General features: G+C 31.4%; 1 protein-coding gene across 1 annotated transcript in view; it reads right to left on the bottom strand.

The window, feature by feature from the left end:
* The window catches only part of dlg1 (MAGUK family member discs large 1), a 462,366-nt gene extending 453,362 nt beyond the window's left edge, over positions 1-9,004 (bottom strand). The window contains exon 1 of the mRNA XM_085660911.1: positions 8,808-9,004. Within this exon, the coding sequence (XP_085517037.1) occupies positions 8,808-8,877 (70 nt within the window). The 5' untranslated portion in view covers positions 8,878-9,004. The remainder of the gene's footprint in view (positions 1-8,807) is intronic.
* Between the last annotated feature and the right edge of the window lie 10,179 nt (positions 9,005-19,183).

The raw sequence follows: 19,183 nt of genomic DNA, 5'->3' as shown, positions 1-19,183 counted from the left end.
GTTAACATTCATTTACATCATCCCACGCTTCGTTAAATTCAAGTACAAAGCTCTTTCTGAATTTTCTAGTTGAAATTATTGAAGCATTATTTAACGGACGCTTTTATTGACTTATCGTGAAAGCATAGTTCGGAAAACTATGCTTCTCGAACGATAGAAATATTTCCTACGTAATATTTTTTTTTCTTTTTTTTTTTTTGTTTTCTTATTTTCTTTTTCTCCTTTTTATTTCATAAAAGCACTTGATTAAAAATGCGGGAGAAAAAAGCTTTGCATCACGTATATCCTCTTTTATCTCTGCCCACAGTAATATATATATATATATATATATATATATATATATATAAAAGTATATTTTTATTATTAAAAAAAGAAGATATATATATCTTTTTTTTTAATAATAAAAGTATACTTTTTCTCATTCAATAAAAGCTACTTAATTTTATTTTCTATCTATCTATACACACACACACACATATATATATATATATATGCTTTAAAAATATTTTTCTGATCCCATTAGATCAAGCATAACTTTATATCATATTTTATAAGATAGATAGATATTAATAATAAATAAATTAATCGGATCAAATTTTAATTATCCAAGAAGAAATAAGATAGCTCCACCCTCCCACCCACCTCCCTCCAAGCCCTTCACACAATCCCACACTCCATTGAAAATAATAAAATAATATTAATTAGTAATAATCTTTCATTAACACGTTTATTTATTTATCACATAATCTAGAAAGCGCTACGTTTGAAATAATTCATCTTCAATAATTTCAACTAGAAAAGCTTGAAAGAGCTTTGTTCCCAAACTCTAATGGAGCGTAAAACAATGTAAACGAATGTTACATCCTAAGTCCGGATATGAATTCGACTTCGTCGACGAAGAATTCCTTGAAAGGTTTCGTAGACACGTAGACATTTTTTAAGGCAAACAGGGAAAGAGGATGAATTGAAAGAAAAACAATATTTTTTAAGAGGAAAGAAAAAAAAAAAAAGAGAAATAAAAAACAAACAAACAAAAAGAAAAGACTTCTACCTCCTCATAATTCTATTTTTTCCTTACCTCTAGCACAAATATGTACAAGAATAAATGAGAATGTTCTATAGCTTGTTGAAAAATGGCTATGGATACGATCCTGAAGGGAGAAAGAAATGGAATGAGAGGAGAAAGGTGATAGTGATAAAGGGCAGCTGGGTGAATAAGGGAAATGCTTCTCTCTCGCGACGTTTACGAACGTCAAAGCTACTTTGACGTCTTTCCATTTGCAACTTTTCTACTCGAGCACGTTAAGAACGTAAAGTCCTTTTTCGTTCTTTTAACGACAAAAAGTAGAACGACTGACAACAGCAATAGCAACAGTGACAACAGTAGGAACCAATCGACGCGACATTCTTCATTATTTCATATTATTCATCCACAAAAGTCCTTATCCATTTCGTCATTTATTATAATACCGTATTAGTTTCTATGATCTAGTTTATACGTTAGATATGTAAAGTAAGTAGATAGTTACATTTACATGATATCCATTTCATTACGTATACGTCATGTCACTTTTACAAGTAAGTAAGTAAGTAAGTAAGTAAGTAAGTAAGTAAGTATACTAACTCTAGACTGACGGAACGACACGCAGTCGACGTATTATTTCAAGTTTCGAATGTTTAATCTTTTTAGAGAACTTGAGAAACAGACAGACATACAGACAGACAGACAGACAGACAGATAGAGAGAGAGAGAGAGAGAGAGAAAGAGAGAAAGAGAGAAACAGTTATGTTATTCAACTTAGTTTGTGTGTTGGTTGGTCGAAATGATAAAATACAGGATTAATCACTGAGGAATAATAATCCGTTTTGTTTTAAACTTACCACGTATATATCCTGATTATTATTATCGTTTTCAACTTTTCCACGTGTACATGCAATTGAGAGGAAAAAGAAGAGAGAGAGAAAGAGAGAGAGAGAGAGAGAATGAATACAATAATGATAGTACGAAAAATAAATTCAATTAATCGTCGACGAAAAACAGATAAAAATGAAGGAAAAGAAAAAAAACCAAAGGAAAAAAAAATAGGAAAAAAAAGAACAAGTGTCGTCTATCAATTTTGACGTATGCCACGTTTATCGCAAATTCCTAATCCGCAAAGATATTTTGCTTATATATGTATATATATATATATATATATATATATATATATATATATATGCATACACGTTAATACGAGGCTTGTAGCCTATTGGGCAGACAATTTTTGTTAAAAATATCGACGACGTACTCGGCATCGTTTTATAATTTTTATTCCTTCTGTCATCTCGTCTAAACTGAAAGTACAAGCGTTCTCATCGATCAATAAAAATAGGATATAAAACTGCAATATATATATATATATATATAAAAGAAAAAAAGGAAAAAGAAATTTGTCAAAAATAGAAAAAAAAAATTGGAGAAAGAGAAAGAATTGTCGCATGTATTTTCTAATTTTCTATCTTCTCTTTACAACCCCTCGACCTCATCATCTTTTATACAACGATAAAGTTAACATATATTTTGTAATAATAATGATAATAATAATAATAATAATAATAATAATAATAATAATAATAATAATAATAACAACTATAATAATAATCATAAGAACAACAATAAGAAGTACAACAAGAATAATAATAAAGGAAAGGATAAAAATGTAAAAAGTCATAAATGGTAAAAGGCGAAAGAAAGATATATTTTTTTTCTGAGGTGTTAAGGCCGTGGTGTTATGCAAGTCCCATAATTCAGCTGGTAATTAGCTCGCTTTAATTAGACGAACACACCAGGGAGACACCCTTTAATTATTGCGTAGGAACTGTGTCACCAGCACGCGCGCTAATGAACGACGAAAATAACGGAGGGAGAGGCGGGGGCCGAGGCGAGGGGGAGGGCTGTGTAACGTTTCCTTTATCGTCATATTCTACCACTTTAAAGGACCTACTAACGTGGGGAGGAGGAAGAGGATGATAACCAGACTGAGCTTCGAAAATTATGATCGTTTTCAACGAAGTCACGCGTAAACTGAACTTAAACTACGTTTAAGCCTCTTCAAAGTTACATTAATTTTCTTCAGATCCAACCTGTCCTTCACTTTTTCTATTTCTTCCCTTTTTTATTTATTTATTTATTTTTTCTTCTTTTTTATTTCGATCATCTTCCTTCTTCTTTTTTCAACGCTTCTCCTACCCCACCACACCCCACCCCTCCGGCTTTGATTTCTTTTCTTCTCACCATCATCCAGATCGTTACTCTAACATTTCAAGAGCTTTGATCGATGCAAAGAGAAAGAGGAGAAAAAAATAATGTGTGTTACTCTCTAATTAACATCACGATAGAGAGAGAGAGAGAGAGAAAGAGAGAGAGAGAGAGAGAGAGAGAGAGAGAGAAAGGAAAAGGAGAGAGGAAAAGGAGAATGATCGTGGAAATTGACTTTGAAACGATGGAAATGGCCTCGTCGAAGAAGTTGAAATTAAAATATGATTTTCCAATAGGTACTTCTCACCGATCACTTCTTCTCTTTCTATCTCGTTTCATCTATTTATCTATCTATCTATTTCTCTCTTTTTTTTTCTTTCTTTCTCTCTCTCTCTCTCTCTCTCTCTCTTTCATATATATATATATATATATCTCGTTTTCTCACTATCACACTCATGTGTCCTACATCCATTCCTTATCCATTTATCCTACACGAAGGTTCACTTTCCCAGAGTAGAGTAGTATTGCATCCATCCACTAGATGTACTATCCACAGATATAGTTTGCATGTGCAACATTCTATCCAATTTAGCCCATTTTTCTACTCTCAACGATGCATCTCATAGATAAAAGGAAACGAGAGAGAGAGAGAGAGAGAGAGAGAGAGAGAGAGATAACAAAGACACTACCAGAGCAGTTATAATTTAATGAACGTGATTCTCGTTTCGTTCTTACGGCATACATATACTTATATCTTACAATATACATATAATATTTCGCTCGCGTGAAAATTTCTAATTTTTCATACTTCTTAAAAATCACGTTATTGTTTTGTAATAAAACGTACATTTTATTTGATATATTTATACATAGATAGATATATGTATATGTATACAGGTATGGATATATTATATATTTTTCAATAATACAATTAATGTAAATTAATAATCGCGTTGTTATCAATGATTTCAAATATTGAATAATATATATATATATATATATATATATATATATATTATAGGAGTACGTATATTTATTTGATATATTAGCATATATGTATGTATCTATGTGTATTATACAATTCTAAATATACAACTACCCTTTGTTAAGCACGTCAAAAGATTTTATTAATCGTTAACGCGAAAAACATATTCAATTGACAGACCGGATATTTCCTTCTCCGGGAAATTATTTAAACGTGCTAAATGATAATAACACGTAAAAACGTTAATTATTAATTATTGTTATCGTAAATGGAATAAAAGGTAATGCATGAGACATTGGCAATGATTAAACGTAAATTTTTGTCGGATCTCATTTAACGGTAAATAATTATTTATCGATTAAACAAACTCAATGAAGTTGACGTACATAAATATGTATCCTTTTGTGATTCGATAATCATTTGAATTTTTATTTCCTTCTCCCTCTCTTTCTCTCTCTCTCTCTTTCTTTCCTTCTCATATAGTTATTCAATCTTTTATCGAATAGCCTAGGGCAATTTGAAAATTCATTGTTAACGATAACAAGTTTTTACTCAATCTCCTCACCGTCCCTGCTACTCTATCTCGTTTATTCATCTAAGTAATTTTCTTTGATTAAATACCCGAATAGATCATTCTCGTCGTAGTGATTTTCAAATGTCGGTGAATCGTAAAAACAATATTATCCATGACTACCGTCAATACGTTCAATTCAATATATCCCAAATATTTTGCAATGCGTATACCGTGATCTTGTTATTTAGTTACACATCATCGGATTATAAAAAAAATTGCTTTCTTCCTCTTTTTTTTCTTTTTTTTTTTTTTTCTTTTTGTTTTTTTTTTTTTATTAATCCGTATAAGTGCTGTTGAAATTTTATTATCGTTTCTCTCAAAGTACACTCCTAGTACGCTCGCACGAACACACACACGCACGCACGCACACACGCACGCATACACATACACATATTTTCAATTTTAGGAATGAAAAAGTCTATATAAGTTGAAACCTTAATAAACAAAGACAATAAAAATTATTATATAAGAAATAAGAGAAAGGAAAAGGAAGAAGGAGAAAGAATGAGAAAGAGAGAGAGAGAGAGAGAGAGAGAGAGAGAGAGAGAGAAAGAGAGAAAGAGAGAAAGAGAGATTATTATAACGAACTAACTATAGGTAAATTGGACATTAAGTTTCTTGAAAAATCTTTTACATTCTCGTCGCGTCGTTATACGGTCTGTTAGCGTGATATGCTCTTATGTTAGACGTTTTATTTCACGGGAGGAAGAGGACAAGTGCTTGCCAAGTAGAAAAAGACCGTTCTGTTGTTCCCGGACGTGGCACTCTTCTACTGCCAAGTAATTCCACTAACGGCTCTTTTTCTCTTTCCTTCGTCTCTCTCTCTCTCTCTCTCTCTCTCTCTCTCTCTCTCTCTCTATCTATCTATCTATCTGTTTCTCTTTCTCTTTCTCTTTATCTTTCTCTCCTTCTTCTTCTTCTTGTTCTTCTTCTTCTTAGAAACCATTTTCTGGCAATGATCTTCCACCAATCGTTCTCCTTCCAACCAACCCGAAGTACTTTAATCTCCTGAGAACCTCGAGCGAATTATTCCACTAATTTTAACTTACAGCCTTTCGGTACTTTTCGACACGTTTAACCAGGAATTTTTATCGATTACGCTTCGACATCAATCAAAATGAAATATTTCGTTCGTACGAAACAAAAATATTTGTTTCGAAAAACGAAAGATAGGAAGGAGTAAAAAGAAAAAAAAAAAAAAACATAAAAAATAAATAAATAAAAAGAAAGAGGAAAGAGAAGAGAAATGAAAAAATTGAATAAAGAAACAGAGAGAAATAGAGAAATTTTTATACGAAATCATTTTCTCAATCATATTGACGCGACATTATTACAATTAAAATTTGTTCGTCGCATTGATTTGCATGATTTGCACCTATGAAATATTTCTAATATATCAATTTCAAATAATCCAATAGATCCACTCTTTCAATATTATTACAAAGATATGACTTTTACTGCGAATATATTCTCGCGATAATCGCATAAACATTCCACTGGTACATTTCTCTCGAAATCTGTTTAAAAATTAATGACGTTCCAACATACGGATACGGTTAATGATAGCGGGTAATTATTTAACAGCTTGTTAAAAATTTAACATGTACTCCCGATATAATCAGTAGTAGCTTGAAAAACGTTCATTTAAACTAACGATTTATGAATCACCATGTGTATTTATATAAGCAAAAATATTTATATAGCTATGGTGAAGATAAAAATTGTGTGCTTTTTTTAAAGATTCGAACGACCTGATTTTTTTTCTTTTCTTTTATTTTATTTTTTTAATTTTTTCTTCTTTTTTTTTTTTTTTTTTTTTTGGAGAAGTCATAAATAAGAATTAATTTACCAGATGACGTGTAAGTAAGAGAATTTTCGAAAAAAAAATTGCTGATTGTTCGGAATCAGTAAAAAAAAAAAAAAAAAAAAAAAAAAGAAAAAAAGTATAAGTGAAAATTTAAATGATACATTTTGAAGATTTATGTTATATATATATATATATATTTATTTATTTATTTATTTATTTATACTGAAAATTTTTTTATATATATATTTATTTATTTATACTGAAAATTTTTTTATATATATATTTATTTATTTATTTATTTATTTATTTATTTATTTATTTATTTATTTATCTTAAAAATTTTATCGAAATCAATTGAAGTGGAAACAAGCGACAGACTACGAAAGAAATAACAAGATTTGCAGATTTTAAGCCAGAGGTCGTGAAAACAATATGATTTTCATCAATTTTAAATGTTCCTAGCATCATGCCAACAAAGTTAATCAATTTCAATGAAATATTCAACTTTATGGGTATACAAAGGAAATAAATTTTCAAAATGTCCCGTTTAAATTTTCATTATTAGGGTCCTAGATAAAAAAGGATTGTAAAAAGTGATCTTCACATTCTTTTCCCCTCCCAGATACTGACTAATTAAGATTCTTAATAAAAAAAAAAAAAAAAAAAAAAAAAAAAAGTAAAGAGATTTTCTTCTTTTACGCGTCATCTAGTAAACTAAATAAACTAATCCTTCTAACTTCTCAACAAAAAAAGAAAGAGAAAAAAACCAAAAGTAGGAAATTAAGTCCTTCGATCGGATTTTAAAGAAATTATTCCTTCGTTAAGAGGATAAACGATTTTCCTCTTAACCATGCATATATATATATATATATATATATATATATATATATATATATATATATAATAAATAGAATTAATTGCAAGGAAGAAGTAAACATTAATTCATTAGGTAGATTTACATGGGTTTTACATGGGTTTTCCAGGAAGAAAGAGAAAAAGAAAAAATAAGACAAAAAAAAAAATAAAAAAAGTCCATCGAAAGGAAAAAAAGAGAAAGATGAAGAAATAACGAAAGAGAGAAAGAAAATAGAGAGAGAGAGAGAGAGAGAGAGAAAGAAAGAAAGAGAGAATAAGATTCTCGGTAGATTTGCGAGGCGTATTAAACGTAACTAATTAATCTCTTTTCTGTTCAGGACAGTTGGAATGACCCAGCAGTGCAGGACACCGGTATAATACGTTCCAACCTTCTCGTATATATGTAGGTAGGTAGATAGGTAGGTTGGTAGGTAGTTAGGTAGGTAGTAGTACTGCTGGACCGTAACGCGAAACCACGATAATCCCGAGGCGTTAGTACGGCGACTAGTGGTAGGGTTGCTCTCTTGTTCTCTTACCCGATCAGAGGGTACCCTAAGAACAAGCTTTAACGAGCGCGTCCCAATCACCATCGCTTACGATACGACGTGCAAAACCGTCATCCTAACTAACCAATTTTCGTTCCATTCACAGTTACGTTCTCTGATCGGTTCGCTAATCAACGTTTGAAATTCCTTCCCACCCTATTTCCCTATATTTATCTCTTTCCCTACCAAAAACCTATCCCTGTCGTCTCTGTCATCGTCCTTATCGTTTCTGTCCACCTTCGTCACTCTCACACCCCCTCTCTCTCTCTCTCTCTCTACCCTCTTCTCACTCATTCTCCTTCCTTCTTCTACTCATTCGACATTCCTCCTATCATCCGATCATTCTCATTTCATTTCTCTCTGCGTATGTGTTGCTAGATAAAGTTTAAATTGCGTGGTAATTGCGTTTGGTTCAATCCGAAAAAAAAAAGAATCGATTAAATGATTAATAAATTGCTAATTGATTACGACAAAAGTATCTGATAATTATCTTACAAAGCACACGGAGGACATTTACATAGCGGATATATTTACTTTATGATGTTATTTATTTATTTTGTTCATTGTAACTTTTGTTATTAATATTCTCTCGTAATGGCTTGCCGTGTGTCATTGATTAATAATGCTATTAACGACATGAAAAAAGATTCATTCTGTATTGCTAATATTAAAGAAAAAAGTAAAACAAAAGAAAAAAAAAAGAAAAAAGTAGAACAAAAGAAAAAACAAAGAAAAAGCAAAAAAGAAAAAGAAAAGACGTATTTAAATCTATCTTATTAGAGATACAAAATAATATAACTTACGGTAACGCTCGAGAAGAATTGGCGGCACGTAACAGCACATGCCGTTGTCACCGTGCACATGCGCATACATGTCTGATAATTAACAGTATATATTCACGAATACCAGTCCAACGTTGTCGCTCACTAAATTTAGTTTCTCACACACACACTCTCACTCTCTCTCTCTCTCCCTGTGTCTATCTCTTTCTATATAGATATTCTCCAGCACTTTGGTATACGTACTAAGCTCGTTCTTTCCTTCGTTATTATTGTCACGTTGGAAAGTGTTCACTCGTATATAAATAAGAGGAGAGAGATAGAAAGGAGGGGGGAAGGAGAGAGAGAGAGAGAGAGATAATACACGTATGAGTAAATGTATACAAAATCAAATGTTAGATGACGATCCAAGGATATATGACTCGTACACACATAGAACGTAAACGTTCGAAGATAAGCACGTGTTTTCATAGACGAATCTTATTTACAACGATGACGAAGAAGAACGACGATGAAAAGGGAGGACAAAGGATAAAGAACACTCGTCGCCTCGTCCTTTGCTCCTAACGGAAATTCTACTTCCTTTAGAGACACGAACGCATTTCGTCGAATATTTCCGTTCGATCCCAAACGGATTGGCTCGCTCGCTATCTGGTTGGTTGGTTGGTTGGTTGCTTGGCTGGTTGGCTGGATGACTCGAGAAAGCTCGAATATTCCTTCTAGAGCAACGAAATTCGACAGATCCGGTATCCTTCGATCCCTCGAGAGATCTATGTAATTCAAACTCCACACACAAAAGATAAATATACACAAATAGAGAATCTCTGTTTGATCCAACATTCGGTTGCAGTGATACTACCAACACCAACGGTATCATCACCACCAGTAACTCCACCAATAGCATCACTATCACTGACACCAGTTATGTACATATCTTCTCTATGCTCTCTTTCTTATAGAAGATCAACGTTGCGACGAACGACGACGTCGATGGCCAAAAGAGAAATTGCCTTCAAAGTCGTACCATCCCTTCTAAGGAAGGAATCTCTAGAAACGGTTATCGATTCGATATCGTCCGGATATCCTTTCGAATCCTTCTTCGAAACTTCCACCTAGATATAGACCACCACTGTCACGTTTCTCTCTCTCTCTCTTTATATAATATATATACATATATATATATATATATTCTCGCGCTTTCGGCCTTTCGTAGTTTTCGGTAACGAGATTTCGTCTCTGAGATATTCCTTCGAAACGATTGAAAGTCCTTTGCTTGAATTCCGATATTTCGTGAACTTTCTGTCTCTCTCTTTCAATCTCTCTCTCTCTCTCTCTCTCTCTCTCTCTCTCTGTCTCTCTCTATTTATATATATATATATATCTTTCTATCTCTTTCTTACTTATAACCCAGAGAAATCCAATCTTTGACAGAAATAAATAGTTCGATCACAAAGATAACGTTGGAATTTGATCGATCACTTTATCCACTCGATTTGATTATTACGTAAGAAATAAGAAAGTGAAATATTGTTTGTCCAAGGATGATCACCAACATCATCACCATCACAAAGTTCATTCGTTCAATGTTCCACGATATTCCTCTAGTCGATGCTTATTGAATGCTTATTGAATATTTATATATATATACATATATATATATATATATATATATATATATATATGTATCTATATATGTACACATTATATCTACTTATCTACAAAGTCAGTTTACAAAGAATTATTTAATATTCTTTATTATTTCGTTCTATTACGTTCGAAAGAAATTTACGAAATAAAAATAATAAAAGAAAACAAAGAAAATTTGTAATATAATTTATATCGATATTTTTACGTAACTTATACTTGAAGAACTTGTAACTGAAATCGTAATAGATAGAATTTTTATTTCGGAAACTAATGATAACGTTCCTTTGAGAAACGTATATGGCCGATAGAAAAACCCTGACTAAAATAATATCAGACATTGAGAAAACGAGAGAGAGAGAGAGAGAGAAAGAGAGAGAGTAAGAGAAAGAATAAGAGAAAGAATAAGATAGAGATAGATAGATAGATAGATAGATAGATAGATAGATAGATAGATAGAGAAAGAGAGTAGTAGTAGTAGTAGTACACGTGGCCATCGAAGCTGCACTTGGCACGCGATCGATTTGCACGCGCTTATCAATGGATTTTCAAGGGACGTGCGGTAGCTTTTTAAAACGTCAGCATTCTCTCTCCGTAACTCGAATTTTCGAATTTTCGAACGAACGAACGAACGAAGGAACGAGAGAGACTCGCGTTATCTCGATCGAGCTTCGATCAGCGAATTTACGGGCTAACGAAACGATTCGTTTTTCATCCCTACATACAAAAGTATAGAACATATAGAGGTAAAGAGAAAGGGAAAGAGAAAGAGAGAAAAAACGAATGAGTGAATAAGTGATTGGAGTAAGTGAGAAACAGTAAAAAAGAAAGCTATGGCATTTAATCGGTCGCATTAATTATGATTAACTAAGTCAATTAATAATGAACGAACGATCAAGAACGTTTTGGAAACTACGGTATTATATATATATATATATATATATGTGTGTGTGTATGTGTGTGTGTATGTGTATGTGTATATAATGAACGTCGTTAATGATCGTCGTCGTCGTTGTCGTCGTCGTCTTCGTCGTCTTCGTCGTCGTCGTCGTTACGAATGAAGCGAAATGTGTGCAACGATCATAAGGAATAGCGTTCATTCACGATTCGAAGAAAATCATACGTAATTACGTAGGAGGAAGTTCTCGTTAAAATTATTATTCCAATTTGTAAGTACGTATTAATTCTAACTATTGCCAACTATTTATACGATTCGTAATAATGAAGAGATATTGAACGACTTGTTCGTTGAAAAATTCTTTCTCTTTACATTTTTCCTCTAATATAAAATTCTAATTTGAAATTATATCTGATTTATGTGTGTATAGATATATACATAAAAAAAAAAGAAAAAAAAAAAAAAAAAAAAGAGAAAAGAAGACAAAAGAAAAAAAAATAGTAGACTAGTTTGTAAGCGATCAGGCACTACGATATAATATCGTTCAAATTTAAAAGTCGAGTTAGGAAAAAAAAGAAGACAAGATAAAAAAAGATAAAAGAAAAATGAATTAATTATTGACGTGACACGTTGAATTGATCGTACAAGTTCACGTTAAATTTATCCCGTTAATATAAATATCGTTGAAAATATTTTTTTAAATTACGCCATGTCTCCTCTAGCATGTCTACTATAAATATTCTATCGGACTCATTGAAAATTGCCTCATGAGGTAGAGATAGAGATAGAGATAGAGATTAATAAATAGATAAAGAGAGAGAGATAGAGAGAGAGAGAGAGAGAGAGAAACGTTTATATTAACTGCATTATTTAATAGCTAATCAATGAATTTTAATTATCCCAGATAATACGTAGTTGTAACGTTCGTTTGTCGAAATAATAACATCGCACACTATCGATGACTATCGAATACCGTATCAAAAAAAAAAAAAAAAAAGAAAAAAAAAGAAAAAGAAAAAGCAAGAAATAAAAACATAAAAAAGAAAAAAGGAAAAGAAAAGAAATTGCAGAAGGAGAAGGAGAAAAAAAAAAGAAAAAGAAAATAGAAAAAGAAAACGAACGAAGAAATACATAGGGTACACGGTAATATCATTTCAAGAGAAATTATAATTGCGAGTTAAGTAAGTAATTAGAGAGTAAGCTCGGTGGAATAATTATTAAACGTTAGAAGGGCTTTAAAATTTTCCCTAATTATTCGGAAGTCCGTTAATTATTATCCGTCTCGCGTTACATTATACACACACACACACACACACACATGCACGCACATACACATACATACAAAGCATAATATAAATAAGTGTGTATATATTATATATATACACATATATAATATTATATATATATATATATATATATATATATATATATATATATTCACGATATCACTACAAGAGAAAGAACTTTTCACGCGAAAAGCTTCGTGGTTCATCGTGTGGAGCACGTATCGAGGCATTCTATTTATCTTATTTCTTTCTCTTTCTCTTTCTCTCTCTCTCTCTCTCTCTCTCTCTCTTTCCCTCTCTCTCTCTAGGAACTCGAATTCAGCTTTTCAGAGAAACTACTATTTTATACCGTAATTCCTGGTGGGAGCTTTTAGCTCTCAACCCGACGAAGTTAATGATTAAAAGCGTTTAATGTAGGATATCACCTTCCTTCCCTTTCTCATTCTCCATCATACCTGCACTCTTACAACCCTTTCTCTCTCTTTCTCTCTCTCTCTCTCTCTCTCTATCTCTATCTCTATCTCTATCTCTATCTCTCTATATTTTATCACGCAAGAGGACAACGACAATGACGACAACGACGAAATTAATCACTTTCTTTCTAAAACTTTTCAAAAAGCGTATCGACGAGTCGATACACAACGTTCTCGATACACTTTGATATTACTAACACGCACGATCAAGTGTAAATGGGACAATTTCACGTCGTAATTTTGGTTCTTTTTATTTTATTATTATTATTATTATTATCATTATTATTATTATTATTATTATCATTATTATTATTATTATTATTATTATTATTATTATTATTATTATTATTATTATTATTATTATTATTCGATTAACATTATAATTTCTTTTCTTTTTATCTTTTCTTTCTCTCTCTTTCTCTCTCTCTCACACGCACACACACACATACACACACGTACACACACTATAATCGTTCATTATCTCTAACAATCTTCATTTTGGCCCTTCTCATTATATAAAATTATAACACGAAAAAGTTATCGCTAAAGAAAAATTGAAAAAAATAATAATAAAAATATCATTCGCGAATTGAACTATGAAATAATATCAATGGACAAACTTTGTTCGCGATATATAAAACAAAAATATCGATTGATTTAATATTATTATTATTATTATTATTATTATTATTATTATTATTTCGTAAGAGAAAAATAAATACTATTGATTTGTTGATATTGTTGTTATTGTTATTATTTTATGTAATTTCATATTGTTCGTAGATATCGTAGATAAGAGATAAACGAATAAGCATCGCGGGGATCGCGCAAATATGACGCCCGTACCGAGCGGCTTCGGACCGCCGACTGGCACGGAATCGTCCCTTTACCACCCCGGAAACCTTCCCTCCCCTCTTCTCTCCACTACCACCGTTGACTCACCCCCATGTCCCTTTCGCGGCCTCTTTCCCCTTTTCCTCTCGCACACCTGCACAACCATTTCTCTCTCTCTCTCTCTCTCTCTCTCTCTCTCTCTCTCTCTCTCTCTCTTATGAAAACTGTCAAAGTTCTCTTATTAAAGAAAAAAAAAGAAAAAAAAAAGGGAGAAAAAGAAGAAAAGGAAAGAAAAAAGAAGAAGAAAAACATTCGAAGTTCCTTCGCAAATTCATGTATTTACGTGTTGCGCGTGTCAATAGAAATTTAATGACCTTAATAACATTCATTTGTGTACGACAAATTTGAAACGTAAATTTGCCGCCTTCATTCGACGAAAAGATAAATTTTAAAGTTAACTAGGTACGAATTGTTTTGCGATGGAAAAAAAAAAAAAGAAGGACAAAGACAATCATTCCATTTCTTCACGTATTATTTATACATTTTTTATGTTGTCCAAAAAATTTTCGATGAATTTTATTCGGTTTCAGTTTTGTTTATCGCAAACTTTACGCGCACTCTATCTAAGATTAAAAAATTTTAAGAAACTGAATAGAAGATTTTTTGTTTCTTTTTTACGAGAAACAGAGAGAGAGAGAGAGAGAGAGAGAAAAATGATAAAGAGAAAAAAAATGATCATTCAGTTCCTTCGCAAATTTCACACGCACATTTCTGTGTTGCACGTGTCAGCAGAAATTTAATGATTTTAATGAGCATTATTTGTATACCGAAGATTTTAAACGAACGCTCATCGTTACTCAACGAAGGACACCATTTTAAGAGTAGAAGTTGTTTTGGAGGAAGAAAAAAAGAAAAAAAAAAAAAAAAGGAAAAAAAGAAAGAAAAAGATCTATCCGCTCCTTCGCAAATTTCACATACTTTTGTGTTACCCGTGTCAGCAGAAATTTAATGAATTTAATGAGCTTTATTAGTGTATTGCAAATTTTAAACCTACGCTCATCATTATTCAACGAAATATGATATATTATATTTTAAGAAACCAAGTACAAATTGTTTCGCGAAGTAAAAAGATAAAAAAAAGAAAAAAAAGAAAAAAAGGAAATATCATTCCGCCCTATCACAAATTTACATATTTCTAACGTACTTCGCGTCGATAAAATTTTAATGAATTTAATAAGGCTCAGTTGTTTATTGCAAATTTTAAACGTACGCGCATTCGACGAAATCTGGATTCCGCGAAATTGAATACAAGTTTGTTTTACGAGAAAAAGAAAAAAAAAAAAAAGAAAAAAAATAAATAAATAAACAAAAGGAAAAAGAAGAAAAAAGAAAAATAGAAAGAACAGAAAATGTAGGAAGTCAATAAAGATGAGATCTCCCACTTAACGTCGATTATCGCTCGTAAATAGAAAAAAATTTTATTTCATTTTTCCTTTCTCTTTTTTTTTTATTTTTCTTTTTTTGTTTTAATTCTTTTTTCTTTCTCTTTCGTGCGGTCCCATAAACGTTTGTCAAGCAAATGTCAAAAATCGTCGTATTATCTGTGACGCTGATAACAAACAGAGATCGATAGAGATAGAGATAGAAAGAGAAACAGCTTTTCGACGAAGTTCCAGTAGTATCGCAATAGTTTCCAGCGATTGTCAGTATTTCGTGAAAAAAAAAATTATTTTCTGCTATTCTTCCGGAAAAAAAAAGAATAACGAATGGAAAAAAAAAAGAGAGACAAAAGACAAATAAAAAAAGTCAATCGTTGCGAGTACTCAAATACTTGCCCGTTCTGTTTATTCACGATAATGACATTTGATATATATGTACATACGTAATTTTAATTAAAAATTTAATTTAATACAATCCCTTTCATAGATAATAAAATTCTCTCTTAGAAAACTTTGACAATACGATATTTAAACGAACCGACGAAAATAATTTATAAGAAAAGATTAACATAGGAAATAAAATCTTGGCCGATAACGTTGAAGTTTTCCCGATCTTAAAATTTAGATGAAGGAAGGAAGGAAAGAAGATACCATCCATAATGAAGGACTATAAGAAACGAGAAAGTTACGAGAAGTTCGAATATGTTATACATGCAAATCTTTAAATCAGTATTCGCATTCGATCAACGTCAGGCCCTTTCTCGCTTTCTGCTAAACGACCGAATAAAACGATGCCTCGTTGCTTCTTCTTTTTCATTCGAAGATAGGTAGGTACTCTCCCGTTTGGCTCAATGCCGAGTTTTCAACGGAGATAGGTGATGATAAGTGTGTCGACTCTTAGGTACCATGAATAATTATAATCAAAGGTGCCAACGTTTCTAAAACTCGATTAAAAATAAATCCTATAAAATTTATCGACTAATTTGACTATTTCGTTTTTATTTATTTTCATTCTTTTTCTTGTTTTTTTTTTCTTTTTATATATATATATATATATATATATGTATATATATATATACATAAAAAACGCTGCTACGTAAATCTTTTTTACTTTTCTTATATACATACATGCATGCATGGACAAATTTGATTCAATCAAATTTGTAGATAAAACACTAATTAATTGGCGTCAATATATATTCTCTCAATATGTACTCTCTTTATTTCTCTCTCTCTCTCTCTCTCTCTCTCTCTCATCACACACATACACACGCGCACGATTGACTCGCATTTGTTACATCAATATCCCGATACCAAATAATCTAAAGCTATTTTCGAGGTTACGTTGTTTAACCGCGTCAGCCGTAATTTCCATTCCGAAGTATGTATTTCTATTCGAATTTCGATTTTAGAAGTCCGTAGTAGCTCGATATAGATTAACGAACAAACTCTGAAATCTATGAATATTCTGGATGGTGGTTGTTAGTAGGTAAGTAAATATAATACATACCTATAGCTTATCACGTAATATCCTACTTGACTTGAATTCAATTGAAATGCAGATTCGAAAGAAAAAAATGAAAGAAAAAAGGAACAAGAAAGAAAGAAAAAAAAATATACGAATGATTTAGAAATAATGAATGAACGAGAGCAGAATGTTCCATTTAAAAAAAATATATATATATATATAAATAAATAAATAAATAAATAAATAAATAAATAAAAAGAAAAAAGAAAAATAAAGATAAATAAAAATAAAAAGAAAGATATCAATGGTCGTCTGGTTTTATTCTTTTCTTCTTTTTCTTTTTCTTTTTCTTTTTCTTTTTCTTTTTTTTTTTTCTCTTTTTCGAGAATGACGTGAACGAAATCGTCGAAGGAATTAATTAGTAAAAAAGATTTTCCTTGAAGAAAAAAAGAAAAAAAAAAATATTACATATCTCGCTCGTATCATGCGTATTTTGCGCTTAGTGCCTATCAACTACTATTTACTGCTACTACTACTACTACTACTACTACTACTACTACTACATAAGAGAAGTTAGGTAATTCGGGAGATGAGAAAATGACCGAACCGAACTCGGACATGGGAATTACAACGAAACAGTACCTCGGAACAAGTTCTAACGAGTCAGTCCAGATTACGTCGCAACGAACTCCTCGTCCCCGAATTTCGACGTTTGTTCGAAAAGTTTCGCGCGATTTAATGACACACAACGTTCCGTTAAGCTTCCGTTCGGATATTCGTTCTCTGGTAACATCAATGCTATACTATCTTTTTTTTTTCTCCCTCCCTCTTTATTTTCATCGATCGTTCTGTGTAATCCAAAACGTATTTTCCATTCGTGATAAAAGAAAAGGAAAAAAGAGAGGGAAAAAGAAAAAAAAGGAAAAATCGTTATCAAAGAAAGATAAAGGCCGATTCACACACACACATATATATATATACTTTCAATTCAGTCCCAGTTACGGACCACGTAATTTACATTCGAAAGAATTCGCGTTAATCTGATAATGATGTCTACATTTTAAATCGAATACAATAAAACGTTTCGATCATTGTGACCGAACACAATCGGAACGGCGATTGAAAACCAATGTGTTTGAATCGACCTTAATAAAAAGAGAGAGAGAGAGAGAGAGGAAAAAGAGAAAAACAAAGAAAGACACACATCGAGTGAATTCGATAGAAAAGCTGCAATTACTATTTCATTGTATCGAATATAAACGCAATTTTAATAATAATAGTACGATGTAACGATTATTATAAAAAAAAAAAAATTACATACATATATATATTTATATACGAATATATATATATATATATATACACTCGGTTAGAAGTAGTATATAATCGAAATGATAAATGGATGAAATTATTAATTAATTCACTTCGACATTTTCTATCTCCCATCTCGCTCGAATGAAATAAATTACAATTCTCTTTGAACATGATTGCACTTTGAAATACCCTTCATCGGTATTATAGTTCAGAAAATTATAAAAAATTGTCGGGGAATCGTAAACGTAATTTGCAGGATGAAATCAACGAACAGACTGCTTTTTAAACTGGTTTTGAAATAATTGCGCGTGGAGAATGCGCGATAAACGACCAATCAGAATGATTCGTCTTTTCCAAGTGGCGCCATTTAACCTGCCATCTATATTACGAGTGACGTAATAATTACCGACAGTCAGTAGCTTGCTTTTTTATCGAGCCAGTCATCGTAAATTCGAATACCATCAACATTATTCACAATAATTTATTTAACGAATATCACGAGATATATTTTAAGTCGATTATTCGAATCTATAACCTCATACAAATTTAATTTAATTTAATTTAATAATAATCGTTTTAATTCTATATCGATGATAACATGATTTTTATTATACGAAAAATAAACTCAATAGAAATTAAATAGCAGACGTGCAGACGTGCGATAATAAAAACAAATCGTTCTTTTATAAGATTTTAGAGAGAGAGAGAGAGAGAGAGAGAGAGAGAGAGAGAAAGAGAGAGAAATTAATAATCCATCTAATCTGTGATTTAAATCATTGATCCAAATCTTAAAACGTAATCGTTAAATCCACCAAGAAGAAAGAACGAACTGTTTTTGCAGGATTTTTAACAATAGTAAAAAAAAAAAAAAAAAAAGAATATACCATCGCGTACGATTATGAATTACGCGGACGTTATCAAGTGAGAAAAAAAAGAAAAGAAAATGTTGACAATGATTTTACTTATAACAAATCTGTTATTTCTTATATACAAACACGACTACGCACTTACCTTAATCTTAATTGCTGTTATCTCTGTTTTGAT

This window comes from Vespa mandarinia, chromosome 1, assembly GCF_050613455.1.
Source record: "Vespa mandarinia isolate Hongniang chromosome 1, ASM5061345v1, whole genome shotgun sequence".
Taxonomy (NCBI): domain Eukaryota; kingdom Metazoa; phylum Arthropoda; class Insecta; order Hymenoptera; family Vespidae; genus Vespa; species Vespa mandarinia.
The sequence above is the reverse complement of the archived record's forward strand: the minus strand, read 5'-3'. Positions and strand labels throughout refer to the sequence as shown.